Genomic DNA, 26415 nt, shown 5'->3' with positions numbered 1-26415 from the left:
TTTGTAACGCTGTAGCGGTCTCTTTTGGTTACCGCGAGATGAAGCACACGGTATTCTCCCCGGGAAGATTTGGAAAGGAGAGTAACCCGTTTATCAAATCCCTCGACGGGCGTCACGAGAAAACCCCGAGAATAGTCGATTTCGTTTCCTTAACGGCCAGATTTATGTTAGTAATTTGGCGTATTGTTTGACGACACGTAATTTATTATTCGATCTCATTAAAGATCCGTTCTTTCCAGTCGCGCTTCCCGCTACTTGTTTTTTTCTTCTCCGTAATATGCGAATATATTTGTTTCACGTTAAGTACTGGAAGCGTTATAAAAAAAAAAATAAAAAAAAATCGCGACTGAAAGGAACAGATCTGCAAAACGATACGGAGGCCAGTAAAAATTGTCGCTCGACGATTGTCCATTAGTTGCTCGGTAAAGTGTTTTGTTTTACCACGCTTCCCCCGTTTCCTTTATCTCACGGGGGATAGAATTTGAGAAACGAGCGTACGCCACATTCCTATTTTGTACGCATTTTTTCTAATTATGCTCGCCGGCTCGAGCGCGTTTAGCCCAAGATGTACGGCTATCCAATCTCCCGTTCGCATCTGACGTGCGTGATCGCGAACGATCGCGAAATCAAGCGGTCGTGTTCAGTGCCATTGGAAGCTCAAAAAGTATAAGCCTGAGAGACGCGAGAAACGTCCCGAGAGAGACGGTCCAAGGGATGAGAGGAGGACAATGTCGCTCTTCTGGATACGTTTTTTTACTTATCTCCTGGGGATTCGCGCTGTCGACCGAGGCTTTGTCAGGATCCGAGGCGGTTTCTGAGAATCGGTGTACTTTTGAGATTTGAATTCGAGAAAGCGAGCAACTCTTCGTGAGCAACCGGTCCGTCTGAACGTTCTGAGCGAGAATCTATAATCAAACTGGAAGACTTGAGGCTGCGAAGACATGCAAGAATCGAAGAACGAGTGAAATAGAGAGAGAGAGAGAGAGAGATTAGATTCTCACGCTTTCAAATATTTTGTATCGCCAAGTCGCAGATAAAGCGGAAAGCGTAAAGGATCAAAGTTCTACGCAGATACGCAGGGTGTTTCAGGTTAAACTTAATGGCCGTACGCTATCTAAATGATTGTGATAAGAGAAACTTATCTACAAGTCTAATTTGAAAAGTTTCTAGAGAAAGTCGGAATTTACAATTACTAAATTCTTGAAGAGAACCTCGTCGGATCATGTAACGACAATAGCGCAATTAAATATCCGCGTCAATTAATTACCGCAATTAATTTTCAATTCCATAAAATCTTAATGAGAGTTAAAACTCGTTTGTAATTAAATACACGTAACACTTCCAAATCGGTGTCAGTTTTGACACTTTCTACTTAACGGCGTGTTCTCCGAAAGACGGTTTCTCCTGGAAGGCCCTGTCGTCGCGTCGCAGGTCTTCGCGAGGACCGGCAGTCGATTGTACTTAATTGTCGCACAAATTGCCGCCTGATAGCGCTTCTTTTTTGCAACCGCGCCGAGGATGACGTCGAGCCGGACGGGGCGGGGAGGGAAGAGGAGAGGACCTCGCTTAAGGCCGCGGGAGGCCAGCTGGGTTATTATCGATAGACTATGTGTATTTCTATGGACGATGCTTGTAATACGGTTTTAAATGGTTACTCGTAGGATCATCGCGATTGCGTTCGTTCCGGAACACGGGATGGGATGGGAAAAAGAGAGTGGCGTGGGTGGGGCAGAGGGTGGCGAAGGGGGATAGATAGACGAAACAAATTATATATTTTGTGCCGTGCCAGACGAAAACGAAAGCTGCCGCCGCTAATCGTAGACCAGTTGTAATAACGACTCACTATTGTATCGCGACGAACACTTTAGAGTATGTATCCAAGTAAATTATATATAAAACTATATAAAAAAACAGCCGGGGTGATCGTCCGTCATTGTCGCATTCCCGCGAGTCTTCCCACTGATCCCGCACACAGTACAGCACGGCAGCCTACTCGATCGATTTATTCTTATGGAAGGATTTTCGGGACAGTCGACCTCGAATTAGTCAGCGGACAGGAGGATGAGTCAGTGAAAAGATAGGAATTTTCCGTCAGCAACACACACAGGTATATAGTAATTGTCGAACGCGTCTGTTATCGCTAACAAAGTCCAATTAACTTGAACTCAAATTATTTCTTTATCTAACATCGAATATGACAGAAGTTAGACTTTGTACGTAAAATGAATATTTTTATATGACGTTATTTTTATATGGCAGAAGTTAGACTTTGTACGTAAAATGAATATTTTACGTACAAAGTCTAACTTCTGTCATATTCGATGTTCTTGTGGAAAATTCAATTTTCCACAAGAACATCGAATTCAAATATTTTAGTTACAGTAGCAATGCTGTATAGTCAGTGGACATTAAATAAAATTGACTATTTATCGATTAACGAAATTCAAGAAAAAACGAAGACACATTCAGTAATTTTCTGTGTTATAATTTTTTATTAAAAAATAGTATGGATAGTAATAACATTTGTAATAATGTTCTAACTTATTTCAACGATGTGATTACCGAATATTAAAGTAAGATTGACTATCAATTAGCTTTCGATCGAGCGAGAAAATACGAAGAGATATAAACTTTTAATAATTTCGTTTCGATATTTATTATAGTTTATCGTTTTTGTATTATAAGTTTTTCTAAAATAATGCTAACATCCTCAGTAAACATTTCGAATAGCTGCGCGAGGACGCGATAAATATGTTAATATTTATCGTATCCTCGTTGGACTTTCTCTCAGCAGGATAAGATGGATTGTGCCTGGGATATTTTCATTGACAGCATGAGTCGAGGGGGGAAGCCGAGACCTACGAGCTGATCCCGGCATCGTCGGAGAAGGCTTTGCATTCTAGGAATTCCTTCTTCCGGCCTGCTTTTACTATTTCTCAACGCCGGCCTCCAGCTAGTGGAAACCGCACGCCAAGAGGAACGGCGGTGTGTAACGGAAAATATGGAGAACACCTGGGTATATTAAATATCTTTTTGTGCACGTGTGTGATTCATGTATACGCACACGCGCGCACACGTGCGTGTTACACCTCATGACAGGCGAAATTCTTTGCTTTCGTGATTAGCTCCGTTTTTACGCCGCCGTTTCTTTAACGTCCGGCCTCGTGCGTGTGTTTTATGCGAACTCGGGAGACACGAGAACGAATAAACGAACTCTCGCGAGCGAGTAGCGCGCCGCGAAAATCACGAATCCGAAGAGACGAACGGATATTTTTAAGGGTTGCTACCTTCCCGCGATTAGCATCCGCGAACGGATGCGAACACGATGAATAAGTATTTTGACGTAAACGATGAACTCCGAGAGAGTTGTCACTTATTTGAAAATTTAAATTATTACTGCATCGACGTAATTAGAGCGATTTCAATAAAACTTCGATAAACTTTTAATCGTATTCATCTCATCATTATTAAGCAATTAAGCATCTATTTTGTTGTAATGCAGATTTATTTTTTATTGTTTCCTCATAAATAAGAGAATGGGAGGATGGATTACGTTATTAGAAATTATATTTTAAGCGATATATTTTGCAATTTTCATCAAAATAATAGAGAATTAAAATTAATAAATAATAAAGGGTCTAAAGAGAGAATTTCGGGCCTCGCGCGTAATCGAACGCGTCAAATTGGTTGAGTCTTTTGAAATAAAACTTGGCATACGAAATTTTCTTCAAGGTGAATATTTTGATCGATACCCTATAAATAATTGATTACGCGCGAAATCCGAAGCCACCTTCTTAATTCGCTTGATAAAATAAAATAAAAAGTTTATTTATCTTTCAGTTCATATATTATATATTCATTCGCGCTGATTCTTGATTCTCGATCTCCGTGAAGGATCTGAAGGACAACCGATGTCTTTCAAAAAATATATATGATCGGACCTGTTTTTTTGGCGTCGACTTTTTCGAACGTATATCTGTTTATATCTGATTACGTGACTATCGAGTTTTAAAGAAATTATATAGCGCGACTACGAGAAAACTGTTAGATCGTTATATTTGTTGAATTGCGCGTAATCATAAAACAGACAGAATGCTGACAGGACATTCGTATGTGTGAATGCATGACACGTGTGACACTCTATGATAAATATATATGAAAAAAAAAAAATAGAAAAAAGGTCGGAATTCTGATGTCGCACATACAATCGGGGTTAGACGAACATCCTAATTTCAAAGTCTATTGTTGAGCGTTATATTGTCGATTTCTTATGGAATTATGGAGAATTATTTCAGCCGTCGAATAAAAATAAATTTTTGAACATTTCTAACGAAGCTATAACTGGCTTTTATCTCTCATAACAATAAATATTTTTCCGATATCTACCATACATGTACAATTCTGTGTTTACCAAATTCTACTAAAGACGAAGAGGCAGCTTTTTGTGTTTTCGACGGGTTTACAATAAATTCACGAACGTGTATTGTCGTTTGATTTGCGTATCGCGATAAGATGACCATTCTGCATTCAAACATGCAATGCATTTGCTCGCACATTTATTATACATTCATTCATTCATGCATTCACATATACGAATGTCCTGTCAGCATTCTGTCTGTTTTATGATTACGCGCAATTCAACAAATATAACGATCTAATAGTTTTCTCGTAGTCGCGCTATATAATTTCCTTAAAACTCGATAGCCACGTGTAATCAGATATAAACAGATATACGTCCGAGAGAGAAAGTCGACGCCAAAAAAGAAGGTCTGACGGCAAGAAATAAATTCGAGAAATACAGAAACTTGGGACCGTTAAGTTAAAAAATTAAAAAAAACAGAAGAAAAGTAACAAATGTATTATATTATAGTTTGACGCATCGATAACTGAAGTAATTACTACTGATGAGTAGTACTTATATTTGGTTTTTAATCTTTGCGCTTATGACATAAACGGCCGTTATCTCGCCAGATCTATCGGAATACGTATGCCAGAAGCAAAGGTAGTAATGCAAAATTAGTTATTTCTTTTCTGCATGTACTTTTTTCTCCCTGTTTATTACGAGAAAAAATTTTATCGAAGAAATAAAAATAAAAAAAAGTCCGTCGATGAATTCTATATATACTGAAATCGAAAATGCATGTTTTTTTTTTTTTCGATTACATCACTAAAGACGCGTGGCTCTTGCGTCGCCGGGGGCGATGTTCACGGCCGTTCTCTCGCGCGTGTAACGAGACTTTTTACGTCTCTCTATACTCTCATTGCGATCACGATGAACCCCTCCCGAGGATCGCGTCACCGGGAGAAAGATAAGCAAACGGTCGATAAGAATCTCAAGCAACGCTGTCGTGTCATCCAAAGCATCATTCTTCTCGACGGGGTGTTGAGCAAGCCGGCGCGGCGCTCCAGCTATTATTCATTCGCGACCCCGTGACCCGCTGATCCAGTCTAATCGGCCCGTCTAGCTCGCGGGTACTCGGAATGCGAGCTCGGCGTTTATTATCGATCGCGCAAATTCCCCGAGAGTATTGTCTTCTCGGTAAACAGCCCGATAAATCGTCATGCAAGAATCCGAGGTCTCTCCGCGAAATTCGCGAGCTCCGCCAGCGGCGGTCGGCGGACCAGGCGCGGAGGACCTTTGTCCCGTCACTCCCGTCCCCCACCGCGTCGCGGCGGCCTAGAGAAATGGCACGATTGCGCGCCGCGTGCGCATTCGCTCGCGAGAGCCCGACCGTGCGTGAACTCCCCTCGTCGACGCCGCGAGTACCACGTGTGGAGCAGACGAGCGCGAGCCGCTGACTGGCCGACTTAACGGGAACGGAGGTGCCGTCGCGCGGGCTTCGAAGCACGCAATCGAAAGCGACGCGACGACCGGGATTTTCACCGAGCCGCGAGCGGAGTTTCACTTCTAACCTGAATTCGGCGAGGAGCGGGTGTGCGTATACGTGTGTGTCGCCACGGCCCGTATCAAACGACTTGTCATCATCGTCATCATCGTCATCATCATCATTTTCGTCGAAGGCTACGCGGAAGGCGCTACGTGAGCACGATACTCCAGGGAACATCGCGGAAGCACGTTCGCGTGCGGTTACGGTTCGATTGCCTGTGTGTTGTGGTGAGTTCAGTAGGATCAAAATATTCATGTCATCACGCGAGAAAATAGCACAGTAATTAATCAGCATCAATTGACAGGCACTTCGACTGTCGCCAGGGTGATTACGTGAACCTCGCGGGGAAAGAGGAGAGAAAGAGGATCATCGTTTTCAAAGCACTTGCCGCACGACTTGACAAGATGTGGCCAAAGGACGTCGGCATCCTCGCCCTGGAGGTCTACTTCCCGGCGCAGTACGTGGAGCAGACGAAGCTGGAGGTATTCGACGGCGTGTCGGCGGGCAAGTACACGGTCGGCCTGGGCCAGTCGCGTATGGGCTTCTGCAACGATCGCGAGGACATCAACTCGTTGTGCCTGACCGTTACGCACCGGCTGCTGGAGCGCTACAGCGTCAAGCCGCAGGAGATCGGCCGATTGGAGGTGGGCACCGAGACCATCCTCGACAAGAGCAAGTCGGTGAAAACCGTGCTGATGCAGCTGTTCGAGCCGCACGGCTGCACCGACATCGAGGGTATCGACACCACCAACGCCTGCTACGGCGGCACCGCCGCGCTCTTCAACGCCGTCGCGTGGGTGGAGAGCAGCGCCTGGGACGGTAGATTCGCCCTGGTGGTCGCGGCTGACAACGCCGTGTACGCCACGGGCAGCGCCAGGCCCACGGGTGGCGCGGGCGCGATAGCCATCCTGGTAGGCCCAGACGCGCCCCTCGTGTTCGACCGCGGCCTCCGTGCGTCCTGCATGAGGCACGCCTACGACTTTTACAAGCCGAACCTGCCCTCCGAGTATCCCGTCGTGGACGGCAAGCTGTCCATTCAGTGCTACCTCAGCGCCCTGGACAGCTGTTACCAGCTGTACCGCGACAAAGTCAAGAGGAAGAGCCCCGGCGACAGCCCCGTGACGTTGACCAACTTCGACGCGATGCTCTTCCACTCGCCGTACTGCAAACTCGTGCAGAAATCGTTCGCCAGGCTGGCCTTCATCGACTTCCTGAACACGCCGGAGGGTCAGATCCCTGACAGTTATAGAGACGCGATGAAATTCCACGCCGCCAAGCTCGAGGACACTTACTTCAATCAGGAAATCGAGAAGGCGTTCATGCAGCTGAGCAAGGCGGACTTCCAGCAGAAAACTCAGCCGAGTTTGCTCATAGCGAATCAAGTTGGGAACATGTACACGCCGTCGGTGTACTCCGGTCTAGTGTCGTTGCTCATATCGAAGCCGATAAGTGAATTGGCAGGCATCAAGATCGGCATATTTTCCTACGGCTCGGGCATGTGCTCGAGCCTGTACTCGTTGACGGTAGCGAGGGACACGCGAGAGGGTTCCGGCCTGTCGAAAATCATCAACGCCCTTTCCTACGTCAAGTCGCAATTGGAGGGCCGTCACTGCGCTTCCCCGGAGGAGTACACCAAGGTGCTGGCGTTGAGGGAACAAAATTGCCACGTTGTGCCATTCACTCCGCAGAGTAGTATAGACGACATGTTCCCGGGCACTTATTACTTAACGCAGGTGGACGAAAAGTATAGGAGGACTTATAAAAGAGTATGAGATATTAGATTTCAAGGTTTAGGATTGTTATAGCTAATTTTATTCTATAGAGATATATTAATATATATATATATATATATATATCACGTAGCAAGGCATAAGTAAGAATCTCAGGCACTTGTGTGATTTTAACAGAATATATTTTGATAGAAACTATTTGCGCTGAAACTAGAGCTTCTTCGTTGATTTACAAAATAAAATATAACTATTTTGCAACGCCGTGTTTTCCTTACATCGTCAATTACAAATGCTTTCAAATATACTAATTCGTCAGAATTTTAATAGCTTGTTGATACATTTACATAAATTTAAATATGACGATTACATAATCGATGTAAAAATAACATTAAAAGTGCCTTAAGTATGTAAGACTGTTTTTATACAACAGGAATTAAGTTCGGAAAATTTTTATATACATTTATGCCAATATTATTCATCTAATTGATGCCAATATTATTCATCTAAATCTAATTTTATATGCAATGAGTATAAGTTGACGTACAAGCAACAGATACTAATTTAAGAGTTCCAAATTAATCTTTGCGAACTTATGGTCAGTTTTAGACGTCTGTAATATATTTGAATTATATTATCAACCAGAATTGTCTTTTCTACCTCGCGTCATTTTATTTAATACATCTGTTAAATATGCAATATTATTTTAATAAATTTAATGCAATAAATGAATATTAACAGCTGACATTTTACGATTTTTTTTAACGTTAATTACACACGTGTATGCTAATCATATGCAGCATGTTCATTCGCATTGAAATAAACAATAAATAATTGTGTAATTATTCGTACAATTTCGCATAAATCGAACAATGATACTGACATATGAATGAATATTTATATAATTAAATCGACTGTCTCGTCACAAACAACTTTCGCGTGAAAAGACGATTAGCTTTTTATCTTTGTGATAAATATTTTTTTCAACGTGCAGTTTATCGTATTATTAATCATAGCATAGGATAAATCATCTTCGGATCTATATTTATGTAAAGCTGAAACGATTAATTTTTTGTGCGTCTGAAGATTTGTATGTAATAGGAAAAACGATTTCTTATCAGTCGGTATCTCAAACGCAAACTCGTTAAGTAATAAAACTGTTATGCTACACATCATGTATTTTAAAGAAAAATATATTTTTCAACTCTCTACATACACATTTAGTATACAATAAATATTTTTCAATTACTTCGTATGGTACAATTACTCACTAGTTTAATCAAATGTTTCGAAAAGTATTTTATAATTATATAACGACAGGGAAACAAAATAAACAAAGTGCCAATTTTTATAACACGTATATATATTTTCGATAAAACACACAAGTAAAATTTGTTTTAATAATAATCTTGCAAATACTTAGACATAATTTTGAAACATTTGATCAATCTCGTGAGACAGTATTATTGCATATTATTTCGGCGCACAATTGTATTATTTGTCTAATGTAAATTTGATATTTCGCACAATATCCCTTTCTGCACATATTCAGTTTCCGACAGTTTCATATCTAGTTACATTTATTAATCAACAACGATATGTTATACGTTACATACGGTAGCCTGTATGTATACTCATGTGTGACAAAATATTTTTTTTGTCGAAAGACGCACCGAGATAAGCAATTATAGATTAGCAAAGATCTTGATTAGCGAGAACACTTTAATTGGATGTACACGCTAGGCTTTTACGTATCGATGCTCTTATCAAAAATATAATTCCTCTCGCAACGAGTATTTCGAGAATAATACGCGCTTACGTGCAACATAAGTATAAAAAAAAATATATTACAACAATTTATATATATGTATATAAGCAATAATAGAGATTCGTTATACCTGCAGTTTGTTCGCAAATAACAATATTGTTCGTAAATAACACTCGAACGAAACGCACTCTAAATATCTGCCTACTCCCATTGCGCTTTCAGCGCTAAACGCGACACCATCCGAATTAGGTCTTTTAAATTGAACGAAGACCGAGAATCGAATAATCGCTCTTAGCGCAAAACGCACACCGGGAATGCGACTGTAGTATTAATATTTACAGCTTCCAGATGGGTGCTCGGCGATCGAGAGGTCTGACCTCACGTTCGCCGTAACAATGTTCGTACGTGCAAATAAATAAAATAAATAAAAAAGAAAACATATTAAGTTACCACTCGCAAAATTAAAATCCCCCTGTAAACTTCTCGATTACACTTCGCGAATGTCTGTGCGTTTAGCGTGTGACGTTTTAAGGCACTAGAACACTCCTCAGGTCGCCGCAGTATCGATATACGTGTGTATGCATGCGTAAGTGTGTATATGTATTTGTACGTTTCTGTTAAAATCGCATAGAAAAATATAACATATGCGCTCTTCCCGGAACAGCAGAAATTTTCGGAGCAGTGAAATGAGCCATCTTATCTTAAATAGTAGATCTTTATCGTGAGATTCGCGTTTCTCTCGAGATACGAACAGTGGATGCTACTCCATCCCGTCGCGAATAGAGAGATAATATCTTGAACTTGGCACCTGAATATCATTCTGCTGTACCGATAGAATCGCACTGAGCGCGCGTGTATTCTACTTTGTATCGCGCGCTACAATAAGACAGAGGGGCAGTGAAATTTGTGTAAAAACGTGATAAGATTTACACGATATTTTAGATAAATCCTTCGCGATAAATCGTAATAACAATTTCTATCTTTCTCAATTATCATTTTAAAAACCGTGAGATTGAAACTTCCAGATGCGGAAGGGAAATCACGCGATGTCACATTCGTCGACTGCCTCTTATCTTATCACTAGGCACTCGTTTCAGATTCGGTCGTTCGGAAGTAGTGCCCCGAAAAAAAATATATCAAACGATTTAAAATATTTTATGCGAGCAGCCTGAACAAGAAGACAGATCTCGACCGACGCCGAGCTTCACTATCTCGTCCTCGCTCGCGCTAATCTGGCGATTATCGTGTCGTCTCTAAAAACACAGTGCGATTTTTTTTAATTACGTAAGTAATTCTACAAACAAATAGCAGTCTCAATCTTTTAAAAATTACGTAAGTAATTCTTTCGCGCGAATGAATGAATGAAAGACCTCGTTTACCTTAAGTTCCGATGCCAGAAAGAAAAAGATGGAGTCTATATTTGTGTTATCTTTGGCTGAGGTCTCCACCACGTGCAAAACTTCAGGCAGATATTGGCATAAGGCTTCGGCCTCGGCTTTCTTCACCTCTCGTAGATCCTCCAGGTCGCATTTATTACCTGCAAAGCGAGAAACGCACGGAAACTGAGTAAGAATTATTGCACAATGTAACGTCTCTCATTGCGGCATGATAATTATTATAATGTTTATATGTGTATGTAGAGAATGATCGTACCAACTAATACTAGTAACACGTGCGACGACGAGTACCTCCGGACCTCTTCCACCCAACGTTGTAAACTTAAGAACGTCGATCGCTTCGTAATATCGTAAACTAAAAAAATCGTGTGTCACTTATTAGAACGACGTCGTATGTAATTTTTCAGATAACAAAAAGTATAGATAACAAAGAGAACAAAAGATACAATTCTGTCCCCGGAAAAATGACGGGAAAATATTTTTCATTAACTTTTAAATTATAAAAATAATTTAATAATTAAAAAAAATTATTTAAATTAATAATATAATACGTGTTAATAAAAAAATGATGTAGAATGTATAAGGACCTAGTACGCTACGTACCTACGATCACCCCATTTGCAGATCTGTAATAACTCTGAGTTATCGTCCGAAATCTCTCCTGTCCCGCGGTATCCCATATTTGTAGCTGTCAATAACAGAATAACAGCTTCAGTAATCATTACATATGATTTTAAGTTTGCCGGATATTCGTTTCAAGAATTTATAGCTTCAAAGATATTTAATGTAGAAAATTGTAAATTAAGATTATAATGGCAAAAATGAGCTTCTTTGTCAGGAGAAAGGTCGATCTTCAAATTGAACTATGAATTTACAGACGGAGCAGCGGAATTGCGGTAAACAGCAGTTGTTAATTCGTTTCACTGTAAACGCGGAGCTACAGCTAGAGCAAAACGGAGCAGAGGTTAAGGCCTGTTAAGCGCCTGACGCGAACGTTAACTCCGGAGGCGCGGCGCACCTTGACCCTCTTGCCGTCGATGAGGACGGTCTTCATGGTGAAGTCGACGCCGATGGTGTTGCCGTGGCGCTCGACGAACGTGCCGGACCTGAAGCGCTGCACCACGCAGGTCTTGCCCGTGCCGCAGTCGCCGATCAGCACGATCTTGAACAGGTAGTCGAAGCTCTCGTCGTCGCTCGTGCTCATCATCAGGTTGTCGGGGTCGCGGCACGACATTCTCGCGACCGAGGGGCGCTCACGCGCGGGCGAGGACTTTGTCACTTTGCGGATAACTATATCTACGCCATCGCCGTGTGCCCAGTGTCCACGGCGAGCCACGAGTCTCTTCCCAAGTCTCCCTTCATCCAGTTGCGTCCATTTTGGTCCATCTTACCCGCTGCGATCCGTATCAGCCAGCGGCGAATCGCGGGACCGCTGGATCCCCCTCTTCCCCTTCCTTTCTGTCATCCTGCTTCTCATTTCGGTTTTCCTCTCCTACGCGCGATTCGCGTTTATCTGTATATGATACGAATAAATCTTTTTTTCTCATTGTTTCAGCGTATCTCACTTGAAGCAATTATGCGAGCAAGTGAATGAATGTATAAGAAATGGAATGAAAAAAAAAATTATAAATAAGAAATAATGCGTATTATTATTTCGTAACTATTTTAAATTGAATAAAATTTTTGCATTGAAACATATAATACACATTACACATTAATGAGACTCTCAAAGCTAAAATGAATAAAAGAATCAGGAAATTGTAATAGGATAATAGCTGCGCGATATAAAAAAAATTTCAAGTATAATTGCCATTTCACATATTTTATTTCTTTCTTTCTTTTTTTACATTATATGCAAAATTAAAAAAAGTAATACAAGTTAATTTATACTATAACTCATTCGTTACAATTAATCGCTAGACAATCATAAATTTATAATACGCATAACAAAATGAGTTATAATATAGTTATATTCTACTACATGGCTGTCTTGTAAAGAACACATCAAGAAAAAACATTCTGCCTCTGATACTTTTTACGGGAAAGACCTGCGTTACATCACAAATCAAATATAACATTGTAATATTCGTATATCAAATAAAACATTCTATATAACGTATTTATACACTGTACGTTTAAAGAGTGACGTATGTAACAATATTGTTATTCTGCACGGCACAATTAAAATAAGTAGGAATGAAAAAGGAAATATAAAAAATAAGGAAGCCGTCTTAGTGACTAGTCTTCTAAAATGTTTGGGAGACAAAAATTCTAATTGTAATTTAACAGTTTATTCAACAGGAAGTTATATTTCCTCTTCACATGATAAAAATGAAATTATCGTTGATTGTAATGTAATTCCATTTTGTTTGAATATCTTTGAAATTAATCAATAAAAATTAGTATCAGGATGTCGTTTTATTAACAATTCTTATGAACTACAGTATCATAAATCGCAGGTAATGTTAATCTTAATTCCTAGAATTATTTTCTAGATGTGAACTTCAACAAGCCCTCCAATAGGCTGATGTAAGCCGTATGCTCGTAGCTCGTGCTCATCTCGATTAGTTTCTCCGCAAATTCGTTCGAAACGCCCTTCTCCTCGAGGTAGTTCATCAATAGATCATAGAGATACTGCAAAATAAATAGTATTTTATTTAATACTTTCATCTAATATAAATGAAGCTTAATCTAATTTATGTGGGATTGTCTTATCTCTGTAACTGATTATAGAAATATTAAAATTTATAGAGACAATTAAGTATATAATTGAGGAATAAAATACATGTTACACTCTTATTACAACGTACACATGGTATAAGACCATGAGTTAGTTTCATAAGAATGTTTATGATTTCCCAAAGATTAATAATCAAAGCAGCCATGATGTAGCCACTTTGAACTCAACACTTTGGAGATGATCTTTATGCGTCAAATCTTTACATAAAATTGGGATGTATTTTGACTCTTTAATTTTTGATTTAAGTGTTTGAAGTTATGTCAAAGCAATATTCTAAAAAAAGCGGAGTTAAATTTAAATTCAAAATATCGACTCTTAGATTTTTAATTCTATTATACTATATAAAAATAATTACTGTATTTATCAATTATATACTGTATTTATCAGTTATACTATTTTCTGCTATATTAAATAATTATCATATTGTAAAAGAAATAGAGGTAGAATAGAATTATTTCCTCGAAAATCATACTTACTCCGTCGAGGATTTCGCCAGCCGCGGAGTACACCTTAGTACTGTGTTCTCCTTCGTACAGCGTGATTTCATCGATACCGAATATATCATCTGTAAAAAGAAAGTTTTATTGATATTAATATTAAAATTTGAAAGGCAAATTTGAACGGGCAATGTAACAGACTACAAATGTACGTACTATAATTATCATCGGCGCCCGATGCACCAGCTTCATCGTTAAAGGAACACGTAAAGCCTAGAGTCTGATTGCCCCTCACTATGTCTACTGTAAAATTCGGCTTGCTCTTCATTTCGCCAATTTCCACATTGTCGCTATTAGGATTCATTTCTGCTTCAGATTCTGCATCCACTGTATGGTTCACATTGAATGAAATATGAATGCTGGAAAAAAATATCGTAGGTAAGATATACTGTATACGAATCAACGCTTTAAAGTATCAATATGGTAAAATTTTCTCACGTATCAGTGTCATCTTTCTTTTCAAGATTGACTTCGGCACCATTGAGGGACACTGAGAAGCCGTCTAATTTTGTTGGTATCATGTTTGTTTTCATTGTCTTCTTTTCCGCTACTATCTCCTCGGCCAGGAACTCCCCTAATTCTTTTTCCGCTGACAAAAAAAAATATAATAAAAATTACATGTATATAATCTTTATTGTAGTAGATGTATTGGCATAGCTTTAGATCACTGTACTTAAGAAAGATGTAATTGCACAGCGCACAAAGAAATTAAAATGGATTCTAAAAGTATGTATATGCGTCCACAGAATTAATCGACATTTACAAATTTAAGACTTCAGAGCGATTCTTTGTAGCTGCATATTCTATGCAGCTAAAATAGAGACATTAGAAAAAAAGAGGCAAAAAGTGCAATAGGTTCAACTATACAAAGAATATACAAGGACAATTATAGGCTGATGTAATATTTAAATTAAAGAATTTATTGAAACTCATTGTTAGACACAATAAGAAAAATAAGGAACAAGCAATTGAACATAATTAGACAAAAGATCTCATTGTCTGCCTCTGATATTTGCCTAATATTCAATCCCCTCGTCCTTATTACTTTTATTGTATCTGAGCCCTGATTGAAACTCTTCAAATATTACAGCCTACATCGTCAAATTTAATTCTAAAAAAAAATTAGAAATTCGATCTTTAACCGAAGATCTTTAAGACGAGAGGAAATAGAACATTTCGAGTCACAATTAGGATCCAAAAACGTTTTCGTTTGCGAGTGGGAAAATTTCCATCCGCGAATATGGACGACTCACATGCGCAACGCGGTTCCGGCTACAAGTGCGATTGACGCACGATCCGTTCGACACCCTCGTCGAACGGGTCAACAATACCTTTCGTATGCGATTTGCTGTAGAATCTTCGGGCGCGGAAATCATGCAACTCGGGCGTGGAGACGAGAGGCGCGATCTCGGCGGCCTGTCGGCGACCGCACACACTCCACAGGGCCCTGGCGGATTGGCCGCCGCTGTTGCCGCCGCACGAGGACGACAGCACGCCGCGGAGCGTCGTGGCGCGTAACGCGCTCCTCACGATACCGTTCATGCTGGCTAGAGCGTCGACGGGCAACGTGGTTGAACGTGGACGAGAGAGCGGGATACGCTGAGAACTCGACCCGACTCCGGCACGACACGAGGAAAAATGGTTGCGTCACACGGTGTGCCCTCTGCCGTGCCGCAGCTCAGCTTCCGGCGCGCAGCCGGTCGCAGGCCACGCTTCCGGCGACGCACGTGGTCGTCAAGGCGGATTTTCAACATGTTCCGCATGGGAATTAGAATGACTTTGATCGGATTTCTATTAACTTGTAACTCGATTAATCGGAGGGATCGAAGTTAATTCGTTCGAAGCAAAAATTCTAATTATATAAATTGATAAATGTTTACGTTAATTTTTTCGAGTAAAATGCATTGGAGAGAGAGTCTTATCTGATTGGTCGATTCCCGATTTCCACTACGCAAATTTCATTTGCGCAATTTGTACTTGTTTTTTTTTGCGTGGTTTAATCACGCAAAAAAAAAAGATTGTAATAACCATGTGGATCGTTATTACATTCGTGAGTTAATTAGGCGGTATAATTTATGGAACGTGACGATACGTCTTTCTTTGTGGAACCAGAGTCTCTGGTGGAACACTTGAAGGGGGCGAAACAATCGCTTGCGGAACGCTGGTCGATGTCGGTGTCGACTGGTGTCGACTTGTTCGGCGGGAAACCACTGGATAACAACTGGAAACCGGGGGTCTAAGAGCAACGCAATCACAAATTAGAGATTGATAGAACTCTTCGGTCCACGGTGACAATAATAAACTGCGATCATGTACGAATTAACGGAAGGAGCGTTGGAGGTAAGTCTGCTAGAGACTACATACGTCGTTGATTGCGTGGCATTTCTTAACAGGAATCTGATCGTTTCAGAAAATGATGCGGGGCATAGAAGTCGTGAAGCCTGTACTCCAAGTATTGGTGAGTGCGATTAGTCCGCGACGAATTTTCTATTCTGTCGCATCCTCGTAGGTCGCCTAGGGCGAAATTGGCCGTCCAGGAAGCGTGGCTCGTTTGCCAGCAACATCTAACCTGCAGAATCTTGACACTGCTTCTATCGCTTTTATTTTGACTATAGATTTATTGAGATAAGAAGCTTGTCATGCCTTGATGTAGTGCGCGTCACGACATCGTGATGTGTCTCTGCCACGTTGATATTATCTCGATAGTCGTACATCAAGTTCTTGCTCACAGTCATTGACGCTTTGTGGATAGGTTGAAGGAGTTCTGTCTTGTGGTTTTTAATGGGTGGAATGCCAAGTGATTATATATGCTATTTTGCAGGGCTACAAGAAACTGCCGGTAACCGCTAACAAGGATGGCTCCGATCGGTACAGACTGCTGGTGTCCGACGGACAGAAGCTGAACTCGTTCACAATGTTGGCCACCCAGTTAAATCACTTGATCACCGACGACATTTTGAATGAATACGCAGTCTGTAAAATAACAAACTACCATTTGACCACAGTGAACAACAGTGGAAGAGAAAAGTATGTATATATATATTTTTCTTGTCTTACATTGAAATATTTCTGAATAATTCAAATGTCAAATACATATTTTATTCTATCAGGCACGTGATATTGTTACTGGATATCGACGTATTGGCTTCTGGCAGCAAAGTTGGACGCAAGATAGGCAATCCAACTAACATAGAAACAAAATCAGAGCCCGAATCTACATCTACGTCTGCCTCAACTACACGTTACCAAAGTGAGTATGTCGTTGATTTATTGCGTAAATTGCGTTTAGAATAAATTACCGATCAACTTGTGTTGATGATGTTTTCGTCGCGGAATAAGAAATCTTTCTTGCTTATGACAGATGGTTCAGCAAAAACGGCTACTTCAAATTCAGATTATCACGCTAATGATACTGTGTCCACTACACCAATTGCGGCATTAAGTCCATATCAGAACAGGTGATAGTTTGACTCTATATGCATAAGATATTTCTAGATATGTGTGTGACGTTTTGAAAAATAATAATTTTCGTTTAGGTGGGTGATCAAGGTTCGCGTGACCAGCAAGTCTCAGATCAAAACGTGGAGCAACTCCCGCGGCGAGGGCAAGCTCTTCTCCATGGACCTGATCGACGAAAGTGGCGAAATTCGCTGCACCGCGTTCAGAGATATGGTCGACAAGTTCTACGACATGATAGAGGTACTGTCGCGCGGCTGAAATCAGCGTACGAGTCTTTTTTTTCTCTATGGAGGATTAAACTATCAACCGTTTCGTTTGTGCAGTCTGGAAATGTGTACTATATCTCGCGGTGCCTGCTGAAGGCGGCGAACAAACAGTTTAATACATTGAAGAACGATTACGAGATGACGATGACCGGCGATACAGAGATCGTGCCTTGCCACGAGAACAGCGATGACATCCCGACGTTGCAGTTTAACTTCTGTCCCATAAGCGAGGTGGAGAACAAAGAGAAGAATGATCTAATGGGTAATCCTTTTAACAGTTCGATTAAATTTTCTATTAAATTTGAAACATTAAAGTTTCGTCACTCAATAGATTTTTTTCAATAGATTATACGTGTTATTGATAATTTTCTTGCGATAAAATCTGTATCAACTGTTGACCTTTATATTACATTTTGTTATCTGCTTTAATCTTGTTCCTAAAATTATTGAAGAATATCTATTGATAATGCTTGCTAAAAAAAAGAAGTTTCACTATATATGATAATAAATAGCAAATTTTATATGAGATAAGATAAAATAAGATTCGTATATAATTCGACTAATATGAAAATTATGGACGTGTTCGTAATAGATGTTTTGGGTGTCGTTAAAACTGTCGGCGATGTACAACACTTTGTACAGCGAACTACCGGCAGAGACCTCGTGAAGAGGGACGTTAATATCGTCGATGACAGCGGCACGATGGTAAATAATTTTGACACGCCAGATTTTACTGTTTTGCTGTTACGAGTGAATAAATGAATTTTCTGTCAGGTATGCGTTACGATGTGGGGAAAGCAAGCCGAGGACTTCGATGGCTCTAATACCGAGGCTCCAATAATCTTAGCCATTAAGGGAGCGCGCGTGGGCGAATTCAATGGGGGAAAGAACTTGTCCCTTTTACAATCCTCTGTAGTTGAACAGGATCCTGATCGTCCTGAAGCACACAGGTATATTGAATCTGACTTTTGAGACAGTAATCATAATTTCTTAATTACAATTAAAATTTAGTCTTACTAGAGAGAAATGGCCTCATTTTTTATTTGCTTTACATTTTTAATGTTAATTTTTTAATTATATTTTTTTATCAATTTCTAAAAATTTAGATATACGATATAATTACATAAAGTTGCAATAATATAACATTTAGCTGATGTATTACAATGTCAATTTCAGATTGCGCGGATGGTACACTGCAGGCGGTCATTCGGAGACCGCGAAATCATTGTCTAGAACACTTGGAGGCGGTGGTGATTTCAACGCGCCGCTGTACACTTTCCAAGAGGCGACCGAAGCTCGATTGGGGGAGAAAACGAATCTTCCAGATTCATTTACGGTGGTGGCGACTATTAACATGATTCGCGTGGAAAATGCTATCTACAAGTCATGCCCAGTGGAAAGTTGCAAGAAGAAGGTAGTGTGCGACGGATATATTTATTGAAAAAAATTTGTCATAGTTCTAAAACTGCCCTTCAATGCGAAATTACCGTGAAATGCTGTTCAATTTTCAGTTGATCGATCAATCTACCGGGGTCTTTAGATGCGAGAAATGTAACAAGGATTATCCAAATTTCTCGTATCGCTTGCTGGCGAGTGTACGTATTGTGTCTTCGCGTCGTTCTTATTTATTATATTTGAAAGATATCAGTTCGGTTTTATGTCGATTTACAGATGAATATAGTGGATGCAACAGGCAGTCGCTGGATAACTGCCTTCAGTGAGCAAGCTGAAAAGATATTGGGGATGTCGGCGCAAGAGTTGGGGGAATTGAAGGAGAACGATAACGAGGCCTTTTTGCAGAAATTCGGCGAGGCGAGCTTCAAGAGGTTCACGTTTAGCTTGAGGGCAAAATCGGAATTTTTCCAGGTAATCAATACAGTGTGCGTGCTATCGTGTTAATAAGATTCCTTCCGCATTTTTCTTTTCTAATTGTCTGTACAACAATAGTCTACCTTTTACCATTGCATAAAATTCGTATTTTTAGTCAATCTTGTATATTATTTTCTAAAATACTATTTTTTAATAATTTCTACGTTTTTCTCAGGATGAAATGAGAATAAGACATACCTGTACGTCAGTCGCGCCTGTAAATTACAAGACTTACCTGGCCCATCTAACAGAGAAAGTCTCCAAGCTGGCGCACATTGAGAAGTTGGATTCCAATTAAATTTCACATATTTCGCGTTTAAAGAGAAAGAGATGTTTATGTTTAAAGCCATAAAGTTTGCGCATTAAGTACAATCTATTTTTTTACGTTTTTCTCGAAGTTCTTTCTGTTTGTTTCTATCATTCGATGAAATTTAATTATTTTTTCATGTAAGCAAAGAAAACCGATGTATCGCAAAAAAATTAAAATATATGTAATTACATTACGTTACTTTTAAGAATATTTATATTTTTCCTTTGTATTGTAATTACTATATAACAATTATTGTGCCTGTAGCACGATTTTTATAAAATAAGTGTCTAATTTACACATTGACGCTCGCGTTTTTATTATTATCTGATAAGTAAGTGAGATGACTGGAAAATAACAAATTAACAATTAATATGTCAATTTCGTTACTGTCATTGCCTCGCTTTCCTTTTACAGATCCTAAAATTCTTGCAGCATCGCTTCGGAATTATTCCGCGTGCAACAGCAATGTAATACTTAATATTTATTCAGACTGTAACGCGAAATGCGTCTGAATCATTTCTGTCGCGACTGTCACGTTGTGAATACACGTATATTTTTACATATGTTTCAAAGTGTCTAGCAAAGTGTTGATAAGATCGTTACGCAAAAGCAGATCCTTATCTGAAAACGACTTGTCACGCTGTAAGATTCCGATTTATCTTTGATAGCGCGATTGTGAGATTGAGTCTCTTGTAGAATTCTGTAGGCTGGTAGAGTTTACCTATTCTTTAATTCTAGACGACAGGATCCTGCGGGAGATCGAGCGAAGTCGGGGCGGCGTACAATACTTGATGGTTTATTATTTGCCAAGAAGTAAAATACACAGGCATTTGTTATAATGATACTGCCGAGGAGTAAAACTTTTTTTTCCTTTTTCATCTTTTTTTTTTTTAATACGACGGTATCGTAAATAACATCTAGCGACATTATAATCGGTACTAAAAAGAGAAAAGCTGGTCTCGTGTCCCGTCTTTTTCCCTGCTTACATCGGTAACTTTACAATTTACAAATGCGTTTTCCCCCATGCGTCGCGATCCTCACATTCTCGTCCTCGGCCAGTCTTACATCCGTCGCCGTTTTCTACTTCTGTATTACATATATGGATTTCCACGAGAGTGCCTCGAAGATAGCCCCCCCACGACACCTTGCACGTCTTGCACGGTGGTCCCAAGTACAATTTGTCTCTCGCACTCGTTATTTCGCGGTAAGTACACGAGGAGGTGGCACCGCACCTCCAACGCACGTTTCCGTAGCAGGAATCGATCGATGGAACGAGTCCCGACGGCTCGATCGCGAAATCAATCGTTCGTGTATCTCGGATCGGCTATCATTTCACGAAAGTCTACGAGATGAAGGATCAAAGAGGAGAAAGTGCTACGAACTTATATCTATTATTTTTTTCCTTTCCAGATCTTTCCAGAAGTGAATCAATAATTGAGAAGGAAAGATATAAATAATAGTTAATACAATAATATTATTGAAACGTGATTTTCTGGTGCCGATCGGATGTAAAAGGTGAATTCGATCTCGTGCCACGGCATCGATTCCCGAAAGTTTTACGCCTCTTAGTCGCAAATTGAGGCCGCATATCACATTGCCGGCAGTTCCGCTGGAGCTCTTTCGATCTCCGTTAACGTTAACTCTCGATGCGATTAGCTATGTCAAGGTACGTAATTGTCGCTTAGGAGATATGGAATTGTTTCCGTGTTTCGTATGCGGAGATGCCACCCGGATCTGTCGATCGTGTCTCCCCGGCCCGGCGAAGGTCTCGCTCTAATTTAAGCTCGTCTATCCGCGTTATTATCGACTCCGTTAATTTTTGCTTGACGTATCTCGAGGCGAACGAATACCCTGGATATTCCGAAGCGAAAACGATTATTAGTCAATCGGCGAGTTATTTAGGAGCCCCAAAGTGACTTGATTCAAGACGATCAAGTACTGATTTTAGGATTAATTCCGGTGGAAAAAAATTCTTATTCGTATAGCACCAAATTTATCGAGAAATTTTCATCGAAATGAAATAATTTCAAGTACTAGGAATCATCTCCAGGTACGAGATTGTATTCAAGGCAAAACGCTTTCGCTCCTTCATCCCGATTCTGGGGGAACGAGCCACATCCGACAGCCCCGGGACACCCCGCGCATTTACAAAGAGCGTGATTTTTATTCTTAAATTCCGGAATTTCCTCCCGCTCTTCATCTCTCGCGTCGTTATTCTCGTTATTAAGTTCTCTCGCGTTCGCGCAAGATCCCTCTTTCGTTCTCGCTCTCTTTCTTTCTCTCTTTCACTCTCACATATGCACATACGCACTCTTTCTTATCTCATCCTCCTCACTCCGTTAGTCTTTCTTTAATCGTCATATTCCTACTGATCTATCTACCTAATTGCCTGTTCTATACATTATTTGTGTGTACGTTTGTGTGAGTAGGTGTTTAAAATATGTACCACATAGACCTGCAGATTCGATATGACTTAATCATCATTGGGATAAAGAGGGGGGGGGGAGAGGCCGGGGGGTGGGAGGGGATAATACTTTTAAAATAAGTAAGTACGTAGTCTCGCAATAGGCGGTGATAAACAGTAACGACGAATTTAACAAGTACAATATTGCTCGATCCCGTATTATATTTATATATTTATACGTATGTATATATTTATATCTATTTTTTACTCGTTTATTTATATATATATAATATATGTATATATAATAAAGATACTCTCCGCTCTCTCTTTCTCTCTCTCTCTCTCTCTCTCTCTCTCGCTCGCTCGTGTCAAGTAGCCTTCTCTCGCAACTCTCGACTCTTTTCTACTCAGGAGCTATTTAAGAAAGGGCTCACCGCGTTCGCTTCCTACACGACTATGTATACATATGCATAAATATATGTATATATTTATATATATATTTATATATATAAATGGTTGACGTGTGCACACCGGCCGTGCGCCTCCTGCTTCTGTGGCCACGTTGCTTTTTAACATTGAATCTCCCGACCGGATCCGAAGTCGGTCTTCTCTCCTTCGAGCGTTAAGGAATTTCATTGGCAACTTTCGACGACTGTCAATATCGTGCGCCTTTCGAAAGCTGTCGATGACTCGAACACCCTCGTCGAAGAAGACTTGTCCCGAGAACCTGGCCGAGGGAACAATCGTTGAGGAGCAACACGACGGAGATGGAGTAGACGGCTATCGCGTGCACACATCACGCACCCACATCTATTTATAATTATTTAAAATCTCTCTCGACCTAAGTGATCACTATAGGCCTAATGATCTCGCGTCGTTAGCACAATCTCTCTCTCACTCTCACACGCACTTTTACTTTATGTCTTCATATCTCTCTCTCTCTCTCTCTCTCTCTATCATTCTCAAAATTCGTACGAACCCTTTCACTCCTCTTGTAACACGTTCGTCCGGCGAAGCGTCCGAAGGGCGTTTTTTTTAATTCTTCCCTCTCCGAGAGAAAGCAAAGGACAAGCGAAATCGAAAAGGCTACGCAGTTATTTGTGCTCAGATCCTTACTAGCCGCGCCGCTCGAGACCGACATCCGTTGGCTCGTTTTACCCGTAAAATGTCACCCTTTCTTCCCGCGATTCAGAAACCAGAGCGCCAATTACCGTTAACTTCTCTATCTCTCGAGCTCTCTCTGTAAATTGATCCGATCTCTCTCTCTCTCTCTCTTTCTCTTTCTCTCTTTCTCAAAGGTGCAGCGCGCTAGAAAGGACAAAAGGTCGCGATAGGTGCAAGGACTTCGACGATCGTCGGATCTCGCAATTTCTAGCGAATTCGTGTGAACTAGCGGTTTTTTTTTTTTACAAAATCGTCGCGATGAATACTATGACCCCAGGCGTGTACATACATCCCCCTTGAAAAATTTCACGGGTATTACTAAAAACTTTACTACGCGAGGACCTATCATCGCTATCTCGCTGGTTTTTTTTTTTTTTTAAGTAAGGTTCACCCCCTCCCAGAATCACGACGTTCGTCCAGGATCACCGACGGATATCGATTCTCGAGCCGCGTCAAGGCTTCTCTATACCGACCTCCTTCTCCACATCGTACGATTTAACAAGGTAGGTACGTCGCCCTCGTGTAAATACAGTAATGTACAATTCTTTCTTTGGAGTTAAACCTTACTGTGATCTCGGCGCGATTGGCGCAAAAGGGGAGAGAATTGGGGGAGGAAAGGGGAGAAACTGGGCGGGTGAGCTGGACCGGAGGGACAGGGGGAGGGAGGGGACAAGGGGGAGTAACACCTACGTTCTACGTTGTCGAGTGCGAGTCGAGCTTTTATTTTATTTTTTTTCTTTAAAAACGACGAAAGAAGACCTCGCTCTATCTACAGCTTCAACCGACTCCTAATAATCATGTGTGGCTGAACGCGTTCTCTTCGTTGCTTCGATTATCTCGCCATGTGAGTCCTCTCCTTCTTCTTCTTCTTATAATACTTGTTGTTCCTTCCTCTTCTTCCACCTCCGTCCTGCTCCCTCGTCCTTCGCGCTCGCGCGATTCCACTCCCTTCCTCCTCCAAGTGTCGCCGCGCGATCTCTCCGCATACCTCTCGCGAGCACCCGGCGAAATTCGCGAAACGCTCGCGAAAATTATTCGCGATACCCCGGACCTCGGGAATGCGCGTAATCCGATCAGGAGGGATGGGGAGAGGGAGGGGGCGAAACAACCCCCTGCGTTTCAGAGGAGACTCGAGGGAGAGGGAGATTTAGTGTGTCGCTTCCCTTTTCGCTTGTAGATAGTGTATATTCGCTGACACGTTCGAATGTTGATCCTCAAGCGCAAGTTTTATAATCGCGGAGAGCGGCAATACACGATGAGACAAATAAATAAATTGTATTGTACTCGTAATCTCTTTTTTCTTTCCTAACGGGAGATAAGTGTAGTAATTTTTGTACTATTATCTTGTTCCTTCCTCTGTTTTTTCCCCCTTCGTTTGTTACCTGCGTTTCCAGATACTGCAGTATCCCGCTCGACTCTCTAGAGTCGATTAAACCGAGAGAATTGAATTAATCGCTGGCAATTTTTCGTGCATTTAATCTCCCCGGTTTGTGTTACGTGTAATGTGTGTGACTAACGAGAGGTATATATAATATATATATATATTTTTTATTTAAGTTCCAACATCGTTCAACGCGCCCAACTCTACCGGCAAAGGGAACGAACGCCGCTCGTTCCTAAACCGGAGATTGGATTTCGCTCCGTTATTTTTTAAACTACGCGATAAACTCGACGCTTTTGCCGGGCTAGAGGAAAAATTCCATCGGCTTCTTCGTTGTTGATTTCGGTACAATGAGAACCGTTCCGTTAATCTTAAGTTTAGAGATCCGTTTTTTAATTCAGCTTTGATGACCGATATTAGCCGCACTGACGCCTCGAAATCTTCGAAGGCTCTTTCGAATCGGCGAAATTATTGCCATTGTAAAGACAAAAAGCCCGTGTCGGAGATTAAATCTAATTTACGGCTGCAGAACGGATTGCCGAACTAATGAAGTTGAAGTTCGATCGGAAAATTAGATCGGGCGTGTCTTTCGACGCGCGTTAAATCAGGAAACCGGAGGAACTCTTGCGCGGCCCGCAAAATCTTAAGCCGAAAATCAAACTCAATCTCCGAATCTGTAACCGCGAGAATCTACTTCGGCGTGTGTTAACCCTAAACTTGCAGAAGTTACATTACAAGCAAGTGAAAATCCAAGATTATATTATACGAAGGAAATGTAGCGGATACTCACCAGAGTACGACAACAAATTCAGGCGTTTATTTTTTTCTTTCACGTCGATCTCCCCAGCCGCATCGTTCGCGGAGCGAATTATATATATATATATATGTAATTATGTAATTAATATAATAATCTTAAAAGAGAGACCGTGCCAAAATGTCCGAAAGACGTTCAAGAGATCGCAAGTCCTTTTACGTATATATCTTCGCGATGATTTTTAGAGAGCGAGCACGAGACTCACGCGGTCCCTTGCTTACGGGAACTCGAAAAAAGGAATATTACAAAATTCTGAAAACTGCATTTTACGGAATCCACTCAAGTCAAGTTTAGGGTTAAGTATGTATCATTAAGTATTACATGTCCCGACCCCGATACCAAACTCGAGAGGCATCGGTGAACGCGAACGAAGAAACAACGTTCTAACAGACGAAACGCGATAGACCGCGAGCAAACGATCGAGTGGACTTGTCGAGTGTAATTGTGCTGATTGCTGTTGGTGTCGATGTTGTTCTTGTTGCTGTTGTGTTGTTGTTGTTGTTGTTGGTGGTGGTGGTAGTGGTGGAGGGTGATGGTAGTGACGCTCGTGGCGGCCGACGGGGTGCGGATGGTCGACTGAGAGCGTGGCCGCTTACTTGAGTAGCTGATGAGCTCGCTCGTTGGCCACCTGTATCCTCGTCTCGTTCGATTCGCCCTGCGTGGCAGAGAACAAAGAAAAAACAAGAACGCAAATGTCGTATGCGTCGCGAGCTGCGCGAACGTCGAGGGCC

At 41.0% G+C, this 26415-nt stretch overlaps 5 protein-coding genes across 5 annotated transcripts in view; 2 read left to right on the top strand and 3 right to left on the bottom strand.

The window, feature by feature from the left end:
* The first annotated feature begins 5874 nt into the window (after positions 1-5874).
* LOC105455358 (hydroxymethylglutaryl-CoA synthase 1) lies at positions 5875-7660 on the top strand. Its single transcript, XM_011698624.1, has 2 exons — positions 5875-6115; positions 6193-7660. Exon 2 carries the CDS (start codon positions 6293-6295, stop codon positions 7658-7660), a length of 1368 nt encoding a protein of 455 aa, XP_011696926.1. The 5' UTR covers positions 5875-6115; positions 6193-6292.
* A 2220-nt stretch (positions 7661-9880) lies between these two features.
* LOC105455357 (putative Rab-43-like protein ENSP00000330714) lies at positions 9881-12956 on the bottom strand. Its single transcript, XM_011698622.1, has 5 exons — positions 11799-12956; positions 11384-11468; positions 11037-11135; positions 10763-10920; positions 9881-10636 (listed from the first exon to the last, which is right to left on the bottom strand). Exons 1-5 carry the CDS (start codon positions 12012-12014, stop codon positions 10529-10531), a joined length of 666 nt encoding a protein of 221 aa, XP_011696924.1. The 5' UTR covers positions 12015-12956; the 3' UTR covers positions 9881-10528.
* A 223-nt stretch (positions 12957-13179) lies between these two features.
* Positions 13180-15683, bottom strand: LOC105455356 (complement component 1 Q subcomponent-binding protein, mitochondrial). Its single transcript, XM_011698621.1, has 5 exons — positions 15349-15683; positions 14456-14606; positions 14174-14376; positions 13997-14085; positions 13180-13414 (listed from the first exon to the last, which is right to left on the bottom strand). The coding sequence occupies exons 1-5, from the start codon at positions 15557-15559 to the stop codon at positions 13265-13267; spliced, it is 804 nt and encodes a 267-aa protein (XP_011696923.1). The 5' UTR covers positions 15560-15683; the 3' UTR covers positions 13180-13264.
* Positions 15684-16148: 465 nt separating this feature from the next.
* LOC105455355 (replication protein A 70 kDa DNA-binding subunit) lies at positions 16149-20059 on the top strand. Its single transcript, XM_011698620.1, has 13 exons — positions 16149-16357; positions 16428-16475; positions 16839-17044; positions 17128-17267; positions 17379-17475; positions 17554-17716; positions 17800-18004; positions 18335-18447; positions 18517-18692; positions 18919-19156; positions 19254-19337; positions 19414-19608; positions 19787-20059. Exons 1-13 carry the CDS (start codon positions 16328-16330, stop codon positions 19907-19909), a joined length of 1818 nt encoding a protein of 605 aa, XP_011696922.1. The 5' UTR covers positions 16149-16327; the 3' UTR covers positions 19910-20059.
* A 3676-nt stretch (positions 20060-23735) lies between these two features.
* LOC105455353 (synaptosomal-associated protein 25) overlaps positions 23736-26415 on the bottom strand; it is a 33572-nt gene continuing 30892 nt past the window's right edge. The window contains exon 6 of the mRNA XM_011698619.1: positions 23736-26339. Coding sequence (XP_011696921.1) covers positions 26277-26339 — 63 coding nt within the window. The 3' untranslated portion in view covers positions 23736-26276. The remainder of the gene's footprint in view (positions 26340-26415) is intronic.

Source organism: Wasmannia auropunctata, unplaced genomic scaffold (assembly GCF_000956235.1).
Source record: "Wasmannia auropunctata unplaced genomic scaffold, wasmannia.A_1.0 LD335903.1, whole genome shotgun sequence".
Taxonomy (NCBI): domain Eukaryota; kingdom Metazoa; phylum Arthropoda; class Insecta; order Hymenoptera; family Formicidae; genus Wasmannia; species Wasmannia auropunctata.
This window is presented reverse-complemented; position numbering and strand designations above follow the sequence as displayed.